Raw genomic sequence first — 20,074 nt, forward strand, 5'->3', positions numbered from 1 at the left:
AATGTTGGCACTGGTGTTTTACGGGTACTATTTCATGAAGCTGCCAGTTGAGTCTTATTGTCTTGGGCTGACAATGATTTGGACTGAGAGGGTAAATTACTTAACTGAAAGAGGGGTGGGTCGCAACTACACCCATCTGCTGTAGTCCTTCGCTTTCCCTCTCCACTTTCTGGTTTCACTGTCCACTGGTCCCACTTTGCTGTCCCAGTCATGTGGCCGAGCCCAGACTCTACGATGTCCAATTCCTGGGGCTGGCATGCTTCAAGCACCACCACCTCTGCCGCCACCGCCGCTCCACAACACCACGCATGTGGCTCGCATCGCTGGTACTCCAACAGCAGCAGCACTTGTGTTGTCTTGCTTTTTCCCTGATCCAAGTCCAGCTGTTCATACTTTTTAAACTCCAACCTACCTTGATCACACACATCTGCGACTGATCAGCACCTTTGCCAAGAGCCATTCAAGGGCGCTTGGAGTTTTAGGTTGCACAACCAGGATCAATAAAAAAGATTAAAAAAACATAAATGGTACAGGAAATTAGGAAAATGACCCTGTTACAGTTACTCTTCAGGTTTATTGTAAACCCTTGTTTTTTTTCTATTTCTTTATGAAATTCAGATTTTGTAGTCACTGCAAAATAAAGAATGCAATATATTTTTTACAAAACATTAATTTCACAAAACCTTTAAATAAGGAAACGTTTCAGACTGAAACAAAAGAGCCAATTTTCAGAAATTAAAATAATGTTTTATGCTTGAAGTCCTCAATGTCTTGTTTGAGGACTGAATCTAAACTAACTGACTATTAATTTCTATGTGAAGTCACATCTAATTAACTTTCATTGGATGTTACAAACACAAACATAAAACCAAACTACAAACAGCTAAGGTTTTAATGCCTACCAGATTTTAGAGACTATGGATGCACTGAAACATTGTGTTCTCAATAGTTTTCTTTTCTCTCCTGTCTGTCCTCAGAGTCCATAATTAAAGTCCCCATTCTGACTTCCACCTAGTTTCAAGTGATTCCAATCAATTCTGCACAGTTTTAGTGAACTGCAGTTTAAAGTCCACCAACAATGTCCACTACGAGTTGATTGTTGGGAATCAAACCTATGATGGCTCCAGTCTGCAGCACAACATCAGGAAGCAGGGAGAAGGGCAGAAATTCACCTGTGCAGCCTCCAACTATGTCAGTAATAGAACAGGATCCATAACTGTCACGTGTCCGGACCATTTAACTGGAGGTACGTTCACACACTATTGATGAACAGCAGGTATTGTTCATGTTTCTAATCATGACTTTTTGGATTGGTCAAAATCAGGACTCTCTTCAATTTAAACAGCACTTTGGATCAGAACACAGTTGTATCAGACTGCAGTCGTCTGGACACTGTAATGCCAATGAGTCTCTGATGCTACGTTCACACCGGGAATGTGATGCACCTTCCTGAACACACATTTAGGTCATGGTGTTCACACTGGACTACCCGATACTAGAGCATGTTTGCCATCTATAGTTGGAAGAGGCTTGGTGTGAAATGTTCAAGTGATGTAAATCTGTGGAATCTTGCTCCAGGCTTTTTCTTTCACAGCTCTATTCCAATATATGAAAGACTTAGTGTCATTTAATTCTGGCTGGACACAAACCGCAAATTATAATTGCTACTTCATGATCACTTTTCAAAAGCCGCCACCAGTGTGTGAATGTGTGTGTGAATGGGTCTGTGAGTGTAAAGCGCTTTGGAACTTCGAAGAAGATAGAAAAGTGTTAAATAAGTATACGCCATTAAGCATTTTTACCAATTCTTTGGAACATGAGCGACTGAAAGGATGAAAATGGACAAAGTTCATCATCTCATGACTTCATGCTGCAGCAGTTTTTTTATGTTTTCTTCTTCATCTGGTGTGAATGATGTGATGTTAACACTTCAACCAGGAAGTGACCATAAAATGCAGAAATAGAAAAAGTTTCTGCACTGAGACCATGTGACTCTTCACATCCCAGAAGCTGATCTTAGTGGTTTAGAAGAATGAAGACATTTGCTGTTAGAAGAGAGGACACGGATGAACAAAGAGCAGAACTACTATCAGTCAGTCCACACTGTGAGTATTCTAGACTTACCAGAATGAGAACATTTTCATTTCTTGGTGACTGAAAGAAGTTCACTGCTTTGTGGACAATCTTGACTTGAAGATTTCAATCATAATTAAAAACTATTAAATGTATTAAGATTTTGTGTGTTAAATTTTATAGCAATAACTTTTTTCTTCTCATCTGTTTTCATTAAATGAGTAGAAATTCTGTTTTCTTCCTTCTCAGTCGAGGAACAGTTGTGTTGTTGTTGTCTTAAAGAAGGAAACTAGAAGTTAGTGAGTCTTTTCCATTCAATATTTACAGAAAACATCATGTTTTTTTAGTTTCTCACAGTTCTTTGCTTTTCCTGAAACACACTTTCATTTTTCTCTTTTCCATCAGGATTTTCTCATCAGTGTGATTTGATTGTGAGGATGGGACACACTCTGCTCTGTAAACTGGAGTTCATCTGTGAGTTTTTCACAAGAACTTTTGCTGTTTTCATCACATTCATCAGGAAAAATGTCAAACAAAAAAAAAAACTATTTTTGAACTAAATTGTTAGAATTTCATTTTTCAACTGCAGCTGTTTTCTCCACAGGATTCAGCTGAACTCTATCAGGGATCATGATGAACAGTTTTCTTTAGAAAGAAATCATTTTTCTTTGTTTATTTACTAAAACTTTGACATTATTGTTAGAGAAACCATTGACTTAATGTCACATTCATTGACAGTCCATCCATCCATCCATCTTCCTCCGCTTATCCGGGACCGGGTCGCGGGGGCAGCAGACTGAGCAGAGATGCCCAGACTTCCCTCACCCCAGCCACTTCCTCCAGCTCCTCTGGGGGGACCCCGAGACGTTCCCAGGCCAGCCGAGAGACGTAGTCTCTCCAGCGTGTCCTGGGTCTTCCCCGGGGCCTCCGCCCAGTGGGACATGCCCGGAACACCTCTCCAGGGAGGCGTCCAGGAGGCATCCGAACTAGATGCCCGAGCCACCTCAACTGGCTCCTTTCGATGTGGAGGAGAAGCGGTTCTACTCCGAGCTCTCCGCGGGTGACCGAGCTTCTCACCCTATCTCTAAGGGAGCGCCCAGCCACCCTGCGGAGGAAGCTCATTTCAGCCGCTTGTATTCGGGACCTCGTTCTTTCGGTCATGACCCATAGCTCATGACCATAGGTGAGTACTGGAACGTAGATCGACTGGTAAATTGAGAGCTTTGCTTTTCGGCTCAGCTCTCTCTTCACCACGACGGACCGATAGAGCGACCGCATAACTACGGACGCTGCTCCGATCCGCCTGTCAATCTCACGCTCCGATCTTCCCTCACTCGTGAACAAGACCCCAAGGTATTTAAACTCCTCCACCTGGGGCAAGGACACTCCACCGACCGAGAGATGGCAAACTACCTTTTTCCGGTCAAGAACCATGGCCTCAGATTTAGCGGTGCTGACCCTCATCCCAGCCGCTTCACATTCGGCCGCAACCCGCCCCAATGCACGCTGGAGGTCCCGGTTCGATGAAGCCAACAGGACAACATCATCTGCAAAAAGCAGAGAGGAAATCCTGTGGTCCCCAAACCAGATCCCTTCCGGCCCCTGGCTGCGCCTAGAAATTCTGTCCATAAAAACTATGAACAGAACCGGTGATAGAGGGCAGCCCTGCCGGAGTCCAACGTGGACCGGGAACAGGTCTGACTTACTGCCGGCTATGCGGACCAAGCTCCTACTCCGGTCATACAGAGACCGGACAGCCCTCAGTAAGGCTCCCCGGACCCCATACTCCCAGAGCACCCCCCACAGGATGCCACGGGGGACGCGGTCGAACGCCTTCTCCAAATCCACAAAACACATATGGACTGGATGGGCGAACTCCCACAAACCCTCCAGCACCCCAGATAGGGTGTAGAGCTGGTCCACTGTTCCACGACCAGGACGGAAACCGCACTGTTGTTCCTGAATCCGAGGTTCGACTATCGGACGGACTCTCCTCTCCAGTACCCTGGCATAGACTTTCCCAGGGAGGCTGAGGAGTGTAATTCCCCTATGGTTGGAACACACCCTCCGGTCCCCCTTCTTAAAGAGGGGAACCACCACCCCTGTCTGCCAGTCCAGTGGTACGGTTCCCGACCGCCACGCGATGCTGCAGAGACGTGTCAGCCAAGACACTCCCACAGCATCCAGAGACTTGAGGTGCTCAGGGCGGACCTCATCCACCCCCGGGGCCCTGCCACCGAGGAGCTCGTTGACTACCTCAGTGACTTCAGCCCGGGTAATGGACAGCCCCACCCCAAAATCCTCACTCTCCACTTCTTCGAAAGAAGGCGTGTCAGTGGGATTGAGGAGATCCTCGAAGTACTCCTTCCACCGCCCGACAATGTCCCCAGTCGAAGTCAACAGCTCCCCACCTGCACCGAAAACGGTGCCTGTGGAGAACTGCTTTCCCCTCCTGAGTCGCCGGATGGTTTGCCAGAATTTCTTCGAGGCCAACCGATAGTCCTTCTCCATGGCCTCACCGAACTCCTCCCAGGACCGAGTTTTCGCCTCCACAACAGTCCGGGCCGCAGCTCGCTTAGACTGCCGGTACCTGTCAGCTGCCTCTGGAGTCCCGCAGGCCAGCCAGGCCTGGTAGGACTCCTTCTTCAGCTTGACGGCATCCCTTACTTCCGGTGTCCACCACCGGGTTCTGGGGTTACCGCCGCGACAGGCACCAGAGACCTTGCGACCACAGCTCCGAGCAGCAGCAGAGACAATGGAGGTGGAAAACATGGTCCACTCGGACTCAATGTCCCCAACCTCCCCCGGTACCTGTTTGAAGTTCTCCCGGATGTGGGAGTTAAAGACTTCCCTGACGGAGGGCTCAGCCAGACGTTCCCAGCAGACCCTCACAGTACGTTTGGGTCTTCCAAGTCTTTCCGGCCTCCTTCCCCGCCAGCGAATCCAACTCACCACCAGGTAGTGATCGGTGGACAGCTCCGCCCCTCTCTTCACCCGAGTGTCCAAGACACAGGGCCGAAGGTCACCTGAAACAACTACAAAGTCGATCATCGACCTCCTGCCTAGGGCGTCCTGATGCCAGGTGTACTAATGGACACCCTTGTGCTCGAACATGGTGTTCGTTATGGACAAACTATGACGAGCACAGAAGTCCAATAACAAAACACCACTCGGGTTCAGATCAGGGGGGGCGTTCCTACCAATCACACCCCTCCAGGTGCCACTGTCATTGCCCACGTGGGCATTGAAGTCCCCCAGGAAGACAATGGAGTCCCCCGTTGGGGCACTTTCCAGTACCCCTTCGAGAGACACCAAGAAGGCATGGTACTCCGAACTGCTGTTCGGCCCGTAAGCCGAAACCACAGTTAGAGACCTGTCCCCCACCCGGAGGCGGAGGGACATGACCCTCTCGTCCACCGGGGTGAACTCCAACACTTGGCGGCTGAGCTGGGGGCTCACGAGTAAGCCTACGCCAGCCCACCGCCTCTCACCTTGGGCAACTCCAGAGTGGTAGAGAGTCCAACCCCTCTCTAAGGACTGAGTTTCAGAGCCCAGGCTATGTGTGGAGGTGAGCCCGACTATATCTAGACGGTATCTCTCAACCTCTCGCACCAGCTCAGGCTCCTTCCCTCCCAGAGAGGTGACATTCCATGTCCCAAAAGCCAGGTTCCATGATCGGGGTTTGGGCCGCCGAGGCACCCGCCCTCGACTGCCACCCAAACCACATTGCACCGGCCCCTTTTGAGGTCTCCTACGGGTGGTGGGCCCATGGGAGAGTGGTCCCACGTCGCTCCTTCGGGCTGTGCCCGACCGGGGCCCGTGGGAAGAGCCCCGGCCACCAGGCGCTCGCCTGCGAGCCCCGACCCTGTGCCTGGCTCCAGAGTGGGGCCCCGGTGACGCCAATCCGGGCGACGTAATCGGGTCCTCGTTGTTTCTTTTCATCAGGGGTTTCTGAACCGCTCTTTGTCTGGCTCGTCACCCAGGACCTGTCTGCCATGGGAGACCCAACCAGGGGCTTAAGCACCAGACAGCTTAGCTCCTGGGATCACCCGAGCTCTCAAACTCCCCCACCACGTTAAGGTGGCGGTTCACGGGGGAGCTTCATTGACAGTTTTAGTTTCATTTCTTTCTATTGTTGAAATATTGTATCAGTTTCTGAATCTCTGATGTTTCCATCTTTCATGTACAGTAGTGCTGTATTCACTCCTCCACAGTGGACACACTGAAGGTGACACTTTTGGACTTTTTGTTGTTTCTTATCATAGTTTTTACATTTAATGTCAAGTAGCATTTTTAGACAAAGTTTTTTTTTTATTAAAAACGATGTTCCTTTTTGTTTGTGTTAGTTCACATTGTAAAATATAGTGTTTTTTTTATTATTTGTGTGTTTGTGTTTGTTCTAGATGCTGTGTTGACCTTTGAACCCAATTGGTCAACTTTTTTTGTTGGAGAATCTTTAACCTTCAAATGTGACATGAAAGAAGGAAGAAAATACGACTGGACATACACATTGAAGACACGTGATTGGACACCTTATCCTGGCGTCACACAACAAGATTTAGAAATGCATCCTCTGCATGAACGAGACAGTGGTGATTATCAGTGCTGTGGTCGCAGGAAGGGTTCAGATTATACAAAGTGCAGCAACAGAGTCTCTATACGTGTATTAGGTAATTTCTTAATTTGTTTTTTACATGACTCATTTTATGAAAGAATTTATATTTAATAATTTATTTATGTTGAAGAAACTAAAGCATCAATTTAAAATGTAGGTTTATCTAGTATGTTTAAATGTATAACCTCTACTTATAGATATTACTGATACAACATTATTCTCATAATTATTAAGTGTAATTGTGTTTGTCAAACATTGCAGACAGAGCCAGAGCCACACTGACAGCAGCAACAACAACTGTGTCAGTAGGAGACAGAGTGACACTGATCTGCTCTGTGGAGAAATCTGCTGGTTGGAAATATGAGTGGTTCAGAAGAACCTCACACACCTCTGAAGACACAATCAACGATGGACTAAATGGAAACATCAGAGTCTCACAAGGAGGAATCTACAGATGCAGAGGATTTAGAGGAGAACCAGCCGTCTACTCTGATCCAAGTGATGAAGTCACCATTCAAATAACCTGTGAGTGATTTCACTTTATTGAAAGCTTTTCACAATCATTGATTTTAACATAAAAAAATGTGTTTTATTGTTTTTAAATCTGATGGAAACAGTTTCCAACAAAGTCAGTGTAACCCAAAAACCCAGCTGGTCTCAGATCTTCAGAGGAGAGAGGATCACTCTGACATGTGAGGTTCAGGGAGGTGAAGGAGTTCAGTGGGAGTATGAATGGAGAACACCTCAGTCACAGACATTCAGGACAAAGCAGAAAGACTGGACTATCACAGCTTCCATCAGTGGAGACTACAGCTGTAAGAGCAGACCCACAGATGATTCATATTCTGCTACAAACTGGAGTGAAGCTTTAAGGTTGTCTTTTTTAGGTAAGAGTTTTATTATTTAGCAGAATGTAAATCTTATTTTAATTCTCTGCTACCTATAACTGTGACAGACTGATGACCTGTCCAGGGTTTCCTCTGCCTTCGCCCGCAAGTGGCCGGGATAGGCTCCAGCAGCCTTGTGAGCATGAAAGGGATAAAATGGAATAGAAATCGATCAAATGCTACCTTTAACAACAATTAGAACTTGAGGCCCAAAGGCTCATATTTATCTAAATATTACTAACCTTTTCTACAAACAAAACATAAAATGTAAAAACACATCAACACGGATAGGCTATCAATAGCTTGAACTCGTGAACAGAGATCATTAACGTGGCTGGTAGTCAGACAGAATGGCTAGACGTTCCGACGTTGACTGAAGCTGCAGTCATAAATACTGAGGCGCACAGCAGGTGGAGAGAATCAGACCTGACCAGCAGCCACTGCGAGGGCGAGGCGACATCCCAGTCATGACAAAAACAAGATTTTTGCCGGGATAATTATTACAAAATAATTTATGCACAAAAATGGTGTCACAAGAACAGACAGACGGCTGGATCCAAATGCAGAAGGTTTCTTAGCGCAGTTAAAAGTCCACAAGGTTTAATCAGGATCAGTTAGAGAGGGGTCCATAACAGCCATAAGATCATCAGGGGGGGGGGGGGGGGGGGGTGTAGTAGTCAGGATCCAGGCCAGGGTCGGGGCAAGGCAGCACGTAAATAGAGTCAGGGTCAGGGGACAGAAGATCAGGTCCAAATATAACGCTTAGTAAGGAAGGCAGAGTGGCACAAACAATACTTTGCACTCAGCTCAGTGCAGTGCAGTGATTAAGTCAGTGTTTTTCAACCAGTGTGCCGCGGCACACTAGTGTGGGTTCAAAACAGAGTTTATAGTTCTCTTCGATGTTATGTCTGCAGACATTAGATTCAGGTCCGTATCCTTCTTCAGCTGATATCAGCTGCGGTGAAAGTTGAGGTCAAGTTGTCTGCAGGTCAGAACTCTGCTGTTATTCAGGTGACGTCAGACGATGGAGAAAGTGATGATTCCTGGTGTCATATTTCTTGAAATTATTTGGCTCTTTGGTTTATGAAGGAAATTATATTTTTTGGTCCTCACTTTAGAAGGGTTTCTCTGTCTTATTTTATTACGTTTTCTGTTTTATCTATATTACTTGAAGTTTTAGTTTCATAGATTAAGTGTGTAGAACTGTGTGCATCCTGACCTCACATTCCTGAGATGTGACCTATGGACAGCAGCTGTCACTCATTCCCCTACAGAGGAGGGGGATGCTGACCTCTCGGGCACTGGCCAGCAGAAATGGAGCCAGCACTCTAATCTAAACCACCTGAAGAATAGAGTATGTCTGTGAGAACCGCTCTGGATGTCCAGTTCTCAAGAAGAACAAAAGACTGAACTTTGACCCAGAACCTCCATGGATTTCCTGCTGTCAATCTGATTTGTTGTGGACAGGAAGGGACGGAGTTTACTGCAACACTAGGTGTCCCTTTGAAGTCATTCCCTGAGGAGAGGAACTGGTCACGGAGAATGACCCTCTACGATTGGCTGAAGGAGGAGACGGATCATCGATCAGCCAATGCAAGTGTTCCAGGGCGGAGATTCGACGTCATGTTTTCCGCGGGAGGAGGGAAACCCGAATTGTCTTTAAAAGTCTGAGCAGAGCATAATTTTATTGTCTTCTTCTGTCTTGTGGTCTTTCATGTAAAACGCCTGTAACTTCTTGCGTTTTGAAGGCCTTCCAAAATGAGGACCCAGATCTGTTTTAATTCTGTCTTAGAACTTTTGTTAGGGAATAAACCTTCTGTGACTTTATCCGGCTGAATCTTGGTCTTTTATCTCTCCCGACTAATAGAACATGCGTGGAAAAATCTCAGAGCGAAAGATATTTTCCTACAAACTTGGTGACCCGAAACGTGAAGTCGGGGAACGGAACACGGATCGAGCCGGTGACGTATTTTTCGTATTTTTTGAGACTTTCAGTGTAAAGTCTGGGCACGCTTCCTCCCGTCCACTTGGTCGACTTCTCACGCGGCCGCATACAAAACAGGTAAGCAGAAGCCTGCTGCAAAATTCTGCATATTGATTAAGTTATCTCATAGTTGAATAACTCAAATTGAACGAGATCTCGAGTGAGTGGGCGGTAGAGCTTCCCCCGAAATAAATAAATAAATAAATAAATAGATAAATAGATAAATAAATAGATAAATAGATAAATAAATAAATAAATAAATAGATAAATAAATAGATAAATAAATAGATAAATACATAAATAAAAGTTGACCCAAACTTTAAAGGGATGGTTGACTGTTAGTTTGTGACACCTAGTGTGCAACAACAGTACAGAAAAGGTATCCTAGGTTTATCGGTTGTGTTTGAGGAAATGTATTTAAAAATACATAAGGTTCCGTCTGTTTGTCCTAGAGAGACGCCCAAGGCGTAAAAACAGTGTAATATAGGAACTAATTTTTGCGCGTTTAGGTAATTTGGAAAACACTAACGGGGCAGCGGCCTCGACAAATTATTTTTTTAGATGGAGAGTGACCAAAGAAGGATTCGAAATTAACATCAAAGGAAAATATGAGGTATATGATGCATTTTGTCCGGACAAAATACGACTGGGGTGGAACAGACAATATGACGACAGACGACGGTGACGATTTGACTTGACAACAGCGGTGAAAATGACTTGAATGTGGATGAATGGAATGGAATGTATGAGATTTTGGAAAGAATGGGATGAAAAAGTGTTTGAAATCTGTGAATTTTAACTTTATTTCCACATTTCCTTGTTTATTGTGTTTTCTATGGCCGCAGCCATCTTGTTTACGTCGAATGAACCAATGACTGGAGGTTTTAGTTGCTTTCGAATGTGTCGATGTCTATGATTGGCTTTGTTAGTACCACGTGGCCGGCGAGCCGGCGTCCCCAGAAATCGTAATGGCGAAACACGCTAAACTTTTACAGTTAGAGTTTGGGATCTAATCTGCGGTAAAATCATGGCGGGGATCGTCGTTATCGAGCGTGGTCATGACCTCGGTTGTAAGACGTCGTTTAAAAACAAATTTCAGTGGGTTTTCAGTTCGCAGAAAAAGGTTTTTAAGTAGCGCTGCGCCTCCGACGGAAGCCTCTGTCACCACGGCGAGGAGATGACTGCATGCAGCAGCCGTCTCTGGTCGAACGAAAACTACTTTCTCGGGAGGTTCCCCAAATCTTTTCAAAAACATGGTAAGGTAGCATCGGTCTAAAACATTTTGTGTAAAATAATTTTGCAATTATTTCGGTTTTTGTATTTTGAATATCTTTCTCTCATTTATTTGTATTTCCTAATTACCAAGATTTAGTTCAGTTTTGCTCAAAGACGTTTTATTGAAATTAGTTATAAGCATTTGGTTCTTTTAGACTCAGACTCCCTTAAAACAGAATTTGCACAGCTGTGAATGTTTGAATGTAAAGCACATGACTGGCGGTTTTGTTCGTTTGAATCAGAATCAAGCATATTTGAAAATTGTTATAAGAGAAAGATGAGAAAAGAGAAGGGGAAATATTAACACTAGTTAGAAAAGATTCATTTCAGTGAAATGGTTTATTTTTTGTGTGTAAGGTACCTAATTTGTTTTGTCTTTTGGTTTGGTTTTGAGAAAATTGTTAGAAATTCTTGTCTGCGTCTTGATTGTCTGTGTTTTAACAAACCTGTTGTAGTTTAGAGTGTGAATTGTGTTTTTTGATTAAATAAGGAAAACTGAATAGAGAATTAGGAGAATAGAAAGGTTTAAGCAGTTGATTTTTCACAGAAAGAGGTTGGTGCTGTCATCTTCTAGGTGACAAAGAGCAGAGGTTGATGGGAGAGTGCAGCTCCACCCAAAACTATTTGAGGAGGTTTAACCATTACCTAATGTTGTAACATTAATTTTACACTAATTGGAATTCCTAATCCCCATGATGATCAGAATGAAAGGTGTACAATTTTGTATATAGAACATGGACAGTGCTCAGCAACAGCATTGAACAAAAAAGGCCTTCTATGACAGTGTAAGAGAAGTGTTTTAATTGTTAGCAGGAAAAAGAAGTAATTACACGACATGATGACCCCCCATGTAACACCCCCCCCTCTTTTCCCCTCTGTAAGCAGTTCCCGTCTGTGGCATGGATGATGGTAGGATGATCTGCAGGTCTTAAAAGTGCTGTAGTATAAAGGATATTTTGTGTGTTAGAACATTTACACTTTGTAGAATTTTTGCGATCAGCTGCCACAGTATGAACTGTGGTGGTTAGTACTAAGAGGCACTCAGTTTTGGTTTGCATTCAAGTTTGAAAGATAAAGATGTTACTGTATTTTAGCAATTGTAGGTTCTGCAGCTTTAAGGAAAAGTTTGGATTGGTCAGATTGTTATTTTTAGCGATTATCTAGATTCTTATTAGGACCAGCAAGCCCTTCAGGACAAGTCAAACTAAGGGTGTTAATGTTAAACTGTAATGCTCAATTGATCTTGCTTTTTTGATAAAGAACTGAATAAATAGCTGTTAGAATGTGTCTAAGAAAGTGTATTTTTTGAACATTTTGCTCCGCACCCGTTATATTGGTCACAGACAGATTTAGGGATTTTTTCTTGAATAGGCTTTTATCGCTGATCAACTGACTTTTGCAGTCACGGTGTTGGCATTTAACCTGAACAGGACACTAATGATTTTTCTAACTTTTTGTCCTTAGAAGCACATAACTTTATGTTTGCAGGAAAGGCAGCCCAGATAAGAGTGAAGTCCAGACCCTTCCTTAATCCTCATAAATCTTCATGCAGAACATTCTTCTGCCTAAGGGGTACAAGAGCATGAGCAGATGCTCACACCTCCCCCAAAAGGACCTCAGTTAGCCAGAAGGGGGCCGAGTCAGAGGTGACTGACCCTGAGGTTAAGATAACTACTTCAATCATGTAAAGTATTACTGCACATTTGCAGGTAATAGAAAGGAGAAAGGGAGAAGTTGAGCAGCTGAAAAATCCACACATGATAAATGGTGTTTAAAAATAATAACATGAATTTTGAGTTTTATGCCCTCAGAGACAGCAGAAGTGACGTGTCATGCTCAGCCATTCGTAAGTCGGGGACAGGAGAACATGGTGAAAACCCTGGGACACGTGAGCCGCCCAGGAGACCCTAGCAGTATCTGGAAATGGCATCTGTGGCACTCCAAACCCTTGGGCATGTGATAGCCCACAACGAGGTACCCAACAGCAGAATGCACAGACCCAGAGGCAGAGGGTCTGGAGGAAAAATGAACAGTACCCACGACCACTCCAAGCCCCTCCTCCACCGTGGCGAGGACCACAGGGCAAGTCGGACAATACCACTTGATGATGCAGGAGCCATTGTCTTTTCCAAGATGAGAGGTAACCACTGATGACTCTAGTGGACACTACCTGCTCTGACAAATGAACAAATGACTCCTCAAAACCTGCAAAAGACCATCCGACTGACTTTTGACCAGATGGTGGAACATTCATGTATGCATTCACTAAACACGCCTGTGAATCTGTTGGGATGGGACAGTCTTGTCAAAAACAGGAGCCAGCAGACTGGATGCCATGCCAGACCCCACAGCCAACCCCCACTGCAGACAACCAGAGGGCCCTGAAACGCCAGGTGGTTTCATGGGTTTCAGGCGTGAAAGCCATGACTCCTGTCCTCAAAGCTCTATTTCCGCCTCCGAATGGTCTGACCTGTACACTCTATGATTGACAGTACACAGTAATATTTCAGCAGGTAGAAGGCCACACGTGGCATTTGAACTACACTGACATATATTAGCCCTGAGGGCGAGAAGCTTATTGTACATTCATACACTCACAAATGCAATGATACTAGCTGTCAGACACAGCTGTATCCCACATAGGATTAGCACCCCCTGGTCATGAGGCTCTGCAACTCAGTCCTATGACTAAGTGGGGCATTAACAACACAGATTGGTAGAATTGTGTTTTTTCAGGTGTTCACTTTCCTCCCTCAATAAAAATGTATAGGTTAACCGTTCATCCAACGACAAATTCCTGAGTTCTGGACCATTTCTGTATTGACAAACATCGTGGCAGACAGAAGACAGCTCATGAAGATGCAGAGGTGCTGTTAAACACGCTCTCTGATGCTTCATGCTCCACAGGTTCATTTGATGTTGGTTCATGTTCCACGCTTCCCTAGTGGTGCTTCAGGTAATTGCAGGAGCACAAGTTTTTAGATTTCAGTAATGCTGGTGCAGGAAGCTGATGGAGGGATGAAGGAAACTTAGACTGGTTTGTGGAACTCTGGTGTAGCATTCACATTCTTCGTAGTACTTCTTTTAGACTGGTCTTGAAAGCAGATGGTAAAATTTATTGCATAGCATATGATTTAAGGACTGTTAATTATGTCACTATTACTCTAGTTCTACCCATTCCTGATCCATATTGCATGTTGTCAACTTTAGCTCAACAATGTGTGTTGTTCACTGCCATTGATTTAGCAAACCCTTATTTTTGCATTCCATTATGTGAAAATAACAGACAGTTATTCGCATTTTAGTACATAGGTGTTAATAAAATTTCCTGGCATTTTCAGTCACTGTTTGCAGTCTCTCTGACAGGATATTGTGCTACTAGAGGGTAGCAGCTAGCAGCTCCGACTGTTGAAACCTGCCTGTGAGTAGTAAAAGATCTTCTGTTGCAATTGTATGTTTGAGTTTTGAAATGCAACAGGAATTTGCACTTTAGCAGAAGGGAAGTCTCATTTTTAGGCAGAACTGTTTTTAGCACAGGTTTTTCACTGTATATAGAGCGTAGGATGTCTACTTTGCAGCATAAACATCTGGAAATAGTTTGGACATGTTGATTTTCTTGTGGTTGTAGTAGACACTTCTTTGTTTTGTGAAACACATGGACAACTTGAGGTTGATGATAAATGACGAGGGCGTGACTAACCTTATGGCAGTAAGGCAACGACAATACGTGGTTCCATTTCTTTCTGTTGTTATCTTGCCTTCCATAAGAATCTGGACAGACAGCTTGTTCACCTTACCGGTGCACAAAACTGTTTCTATATTTTTACTTTCAATTGCTCTAGTTTATGTATTTATGCCTTATCTTTGTTTAGATCTGCATGGTTTCACCCAACTAGTGTCCTGGGGTTTCCCCCAGGCCAAGAGAAGGTGGAAAGGAGGTATTAATGATTCGTTGCAGGAAATTGTTTTAGTATTATCATGGTTTCAATTATCTTTGTTTCAATTATCAGCGTTTGAATGTATTTGTTTAGAAAGAAGGTTTAAATGATGCTAATTTTGATAGACCTTTTTACCTTTTTAGAGCTTTGTGTGTCTGTTCATCTGGTTATCTCATCCACAGCAAGGATGAAGGGGTTTTACCACACTGTCCTGAGGTGATAAGGAATGCTGGTGGAGTTAGAATCCACCACATGGGTCATTAGACGACAGCCCCTAATAAAATTGTCTTTATCTTGAATTTGCATACTCCCACCTATGTTTTCCATGAAAACAGCACGAGGAGAAGCAGACTATGGAGAGGACAAAGTGGTGGACATTTCCATCACATCTCTTCTGTGCATTTTTATTCTTGTCTTGTCGTGTTTTGTCATTGTTTTATTTTATTATTGTCTTTTGTTCTTGTTTTATTTTTTAAGTTTCTGACCCTAACCCTAATCAATATTTAGATCCACAGCAGACTCATCTTGGGGAGACACCCCAAGCTCTTTTGCAGTCGTTCTGTTGTATCACATGTGTCAGATTAAATAATTACCAGGCTTATTCAGAAGTCCATAGGAGGCCAGGTCCAAGCTTGCCAGAGCTTGTGGGACATGCAGGAAGAGGACACGAGTGGTTAAGGCCCTGAATGACTTTTTGGATTTTGTTGCAATACTAACTAACTAACTAACTAACTAACTAAGAATATTAACTAAGAATATTGCTATTCTTATTTATGTGGGCCATATGAATTGCAGCTTCTCCGATGGGACCCCCATGGAGGACATGGAAGAAATTTTCTGAATTAGGCTTGATGTCATGTTTAACATTTCTATTTTTACTCTTTCGTTGCCTGTGTGATTTTTGATTCTGCCTTAATATGTCTCAATTTCTCCCCTTAATTCCAGGTGTTCTTTTCTTACAGGAAGTGTTATTTTGATTGTCTTTGCTCTCTTTTTATATTTTTATACTTTTTATACTATAATATACAAGAATGTTTCTGTCTGAATGTAGGCTGATATGTTTTGATTGTGTAATGTGATAATGTGTTTTTATTTTTGTGTGGCCTCACTTCATGAGGCCAAGAGAGGGAACTGAAGGAAATTATATTTTTTGGTCCTCACTTTAGAAGGGTTTCTCTGTCTTATTTTATTACGTTTTCTGTTTTATCTATATTACTTGAAGTTTTAGTTTCATAGATTAAGTGTGTAGAACTGTGTGCATCCTGACCTCACATTCCTGAGATGTGACCTATGGACAGCAGCTGTCACTCATTCCCCTACAGAGGAGGGGGATGCTGACCTCTCGGGCACTGGCCAGCAGAAATGGAGCCAGCACTCTAATCTAAACCACCTGAAGAATAGAGTATGTCTGTGAGAACCGCTCTGGATGTCCAGTTCTCAAGAAGAACAAAAGACTGAACTTTGACCCAGAACCTCCATGGATTTCCTGCTGTCAATCTGATTTGTTGTGGACAGGAAGGGACGGAGTTTACTGCAACACTAGGTGTCCCTTTGAAGTCATTCCCTGAGGAGAGGAACTGGTCACGGAGAATGACCCTCTACGATTGGCTGAAGGAGGAGACGGATCATCGATCAGCCAATGCAAGTGTTCCAGGGCGGAGATTCGACGTCATGTTTTCCGCGGGAGGAGGGAAACCCGAATTGTCTTTAAAAGTCTGAGCAGAGCATAATTTTATTGTCTTCTTCTGTCTTGTGGTCTTTCATGTAAAACGCCTGTAACTTCTTGCGTTTTGAAGGCCTTCCAAAATGAGGACCCAGATCTGTTTTAATTCTGTCTTAGAACTTTTGTTAGGGAATAAACCTTCTGTGACTTTATCCGGCTGAATCTTGGTCTTTTATCTCTCCCGACTAATAGAACATGCGTGGAAAAATCTCAGAGCGAAAGATATTTTCCTACATTTATTACTCCACGTTGTTTCAGACAACCGTAATCAAGCACTTCTCAAAGTCCTTCATGGTGTTCACAACCAGAACCTTGGATCGGTCCTCTGGACCGAGTGGTTTGACATAAATCCTGCAGCCTTTAACCCAAGTGTTCTCAATCTGCTTACGCTTCCTGAGAAGCCGTGCATGTTTTGAGATTTCAGCATTCCTTCTAGTCAGATGGTCGTTCAGATAAGCAGCCGAACCTTTCAGGTGTTTTCTTTGGGTCATCAAAGCTAGCTTGTGTTTGTGATTCACAAACCTGATGAGGATCGCTGGTTTATCCGTCTCCTTTCTCCTGGGGAGCAGGTGGCAGGTCTCGATGGTATTGAGATCCAGGGAAATCCCTTTAGATGTGAGAAATGAATGTATTTGCTGTTCCAGAGACTCTCCACTGACCTCCGTATTAGCACTGCCAGCTACGCTAGCGCTAGCATTAGCAGTGCTGGCTTGAGGCTTGATCGGTAATCCAGTGAGAATGACATTATTCATCCTTACTTGCTGTTCCACATCGTCCAGTCTTTTCTCCAGAATCCCGACCTGGTTTTCTCGCTGCTCGTTTTGAGCCCGAAATCTTCGGAACTCTTCCATCATATCCCAGAGCGGTGTTAGCTTAGCCGACACTTGATCCATAAAACTTATCAGCGTTTCTTGAATAATGTCAAGAGACTTTTTGAGTTCTTCATATTCCTGGGGTTTCTTCGGGGGCATGGTCAGCTCTCTTTTTTGGAGAAAAATCAACTTTTTAAGTAATTTGAAGATAGTTGTAATCGCAGAGAGGCACGCCACGCGTCCTGCTGCTGTAACCCGGAACCGGAAAAAAAAAAAAAAACATGAAATTATCAATTTAAATTTATTATGATTTTAATTGTAAATGTGTTTTAATATGAATAAAATCTGTTTATTTTGTTTTGAAATCTATTCCAGATCCTCCAAAGGCTCAGATAAGTAGAAGTGGAGGAACTCTGACCTGTTCTGTGAATCCATCATCATCTGGTTGGAGTTATTATTTTTACAGAGAGAAAAACCAGGAAGTGCTGACAGTGCAAAATACTGATTTCCATTCTAATAGAGAAATCAGAGTTTCACAGGGAGGAGTCTACAAATGCAGAGGAGGAAGAGGAGAACCAGTTTATCACACAGAGTTCAGTGATCCAGTCACCATTGTTGGTGAGTTTCTTTGTGTTTTCTTTCTTCATTATTGAAATAATCAGCATGAAAACTTCCAGACCTTTAAGAAGTTCAGACATTCACATTTATTAGTCATTGAAGTCACTCACTGTTCATCTGAGGAGCTTCTTCACTTCTGACTGCTGGTGAGGAAGTTCTCTTTCTTTCTGTTCTGACCATCTCCAAGCTTTGACACAAACGTTAAATAACTAGACGTCATGTGATCAGATCCAAACGTCAAAGATCCAGTTTGGATCAGGATGGTGGACTAATGTCTCATTATTCAAAGAGAGTCTTCATGTGCCATAGCAACTCATGCTCTGAACATAACCTGGTCTGGAGCAGGTTTAGTTGAAGGTTAGTTTGTTTTCAGAGAGGTGAAGCAGCATGGCGTGTCCGTTTGATGATGATTTAGTGGATGAAGAAGCTCAGATAATACTTTTTTCACAGTGATAGGGTGATAAGACCACGTATGGATGTTGGAAAAATATTTTTTTTATTTTGATCTAACTTAATAATTTGTTTCAGTTAAGATAAATCATTTTTTTGTAAGTCAGTTTAAAAATTACACGTAGTTTTCAGACAGTTATTTTACTTTCATTCAAATTAATTCAATTAAGTAGGTGTGACTTTGGTGCTGCTGTTACATCAACACTGCAAAGGACTGTGGGATATCATTTCCTTTGCCTGTCTGGATGGATTTTGGAAGTGTGGGTTTTTGACCAAATGTGTTTAGTTGTTTAGCTGTTTTACTTTGTTTTGCCATGTTTCGCTGAGATATTTTGCCCTTCTGAGCTTACGTCTCAGCACCATACCTGAGAGTGAAGCAGAGGATGATTAGTTTATATAGCACCCCTACAGCCTTTACACATAATGGTAATGATGGTAAATTCTTTATTGAATTTTTGCACTCCGTGCATTTTTACCCCGTCTTTTTTATTGTTATAAACTTAGACATTTGAGAGTTCAAGAAATATAAGTAATTAAGATGGAAAAAAGATTAATTGAATTGTAGTAATATGTCATTTAGTTAAATAAATACATACATTTGAGTTGTATAAACAATTACTGAATTTTATAGATGTGAAATGAGGTTGAATAAATTTAACTCAATTACTTGTTACCAATAGAAGTAATTCCTTTAAGTTGGCAAAATTGGATACGTTATATATATGCGTCACAAGGAAAATGGAAATAAGATCAGAAACTCGTGCGTTTACTTTGTCTGTTCTTTTACTACAAGCAGAAACTTTCTTTTGCTGATGCAGCCGTATTACTTTTTGATGGACGTATAATCTTTATACTCCGTCATTAAAAGCTCAGACTCCGCCTCACTGAAGTGTTGCGCTCTCTATTTTTCTCCACGCGTTTCCATGGTGACTCCGTAAATCGCAGATAGATTGAGAATGTCTTTTTGTATTAACCCAGGGTTACCAAGTCGAGCGTTATTACGCTAACTCATATCCGGTCTATGAGATATGAGTTGGCATAATTACCAATGAGTTCTATCACTAGAGGAGACACGCCCGCTTTAGGAGCCTGGCCGACGGTGGCAGAGCGCGACGCCATCTTGGTGAGGTCGACGACGCCCACATGACAATGATTTCTATTGCTTTTAGTGGTGTCTAAGTAGCTTTTATATACTATATATATATTTTATATTTATATATATTTATACATATATGTAAATATATTATATTTATATATATAATATATATATAGATACATCATTTGTTGTTGTTAAAGAAGAGAAACAGTCAGCCTTAAAGGCTCAAACTTTCATGAAAATGCATTGTTGCAGGACTTCTTACAAATAAAAAAATTATTACAAAGAATTTTTAAAAATAATTTCTAAACATTTAGAAGTTTAAATGAATTACTTCTATTGGTAACAAATAATTGAGTTAAATTTAATCAAACTAATTTCTTACGTCTATAAAACTCAATTATTGTTTATACAACTAAAATGTATGTATTTATCTAACTAAATGTCATATTACTCCAATTCAATTAATATTTTTTCCTTCTCAATTAATTATATTTCTTGAACTTTCATATGTCTAAGTATGAGCCGGCAGATATGCTGATTTTTATAACAATAAAAAGGACGGGGAAAAAATGCGCCTTATACACAAATTCATTAATGAAT

General features: G+C 42.6%; 2 protein-coding genes and 1 long non-coding RNA gene across 6 annotated transcripts in view; all 3 read left to right on the plus strand.

Moving 5' to 3' along the window:
- LOC110013936 overlaps positions 1-20,074 on the plus strand; it is a 105,954-nt gene that overhangs the window by 70,501 nt on the left and 15,379 nt on the right. The window lies entirely within an intron of this gene.
- LOC110014323 (titin-like) lies at positions 1,698-18,209 on the plus strand. 4 transcript variants are annotated; one of them, XM_023948910.1, is made up of 7 exons: positions 1,698-2,105; positions 2,479-2,547; positions 6,263-6,301; positions 6,477-6,743; positions 6,950-7,213; positions 7,318-7,575; positions 17,683-18,209. In XM_023948910.1, the coding sequence occupies exons 2-7, from the start codon at positions 2,511-2,513 to the stop codon at positions 17,958-17,960; spliced, it is 1,143 nt and encodes a 380-aa protein (XP_023804678.1). In that variant the 5' UTR covers positions 1,698-2,105; positions 2,479-2,510; the 3' UTR covers positions 17,961-18,209. The 4 variants fall into 4 exon arrangements, with proteins under 4 accessions (XP_023804678.1, XP_023804675.1, XP_023804679.1 ...); XM_023948907.1 differs by having other exon boundaries at positions 1,703-2,105; positions 7,306-7,575; XM_023948911.1 differs by lacking the exon at positions 6,477-6,743 and having other exon boundaries at positions 1,706-2,105; positions 7,306-7,575.
- On the plus strand, positions 10,063-13,348 carry LOC111946326. The gene is made up of 2 exons (XR_002872002.1): positions 10,063-10,815; positions 12,323-13,348. It is a non-coding gene; the product is annotated as an uncharacterized LOC111946326 (long non-coding RNA).

The sequence above is a fragment of the Oryzias latipes genome, chromosome 18, assembly GCF_002234675.1.
Source record: "Oryzias latipes chromosome 18, ASM223467v1".
Lineage (NCBI taxonomy): Eukaryota > Metazoa > Chordata > Actinopteri > Beloniformes > Adrianichthyidae > Oryzias > Oryzias latipes.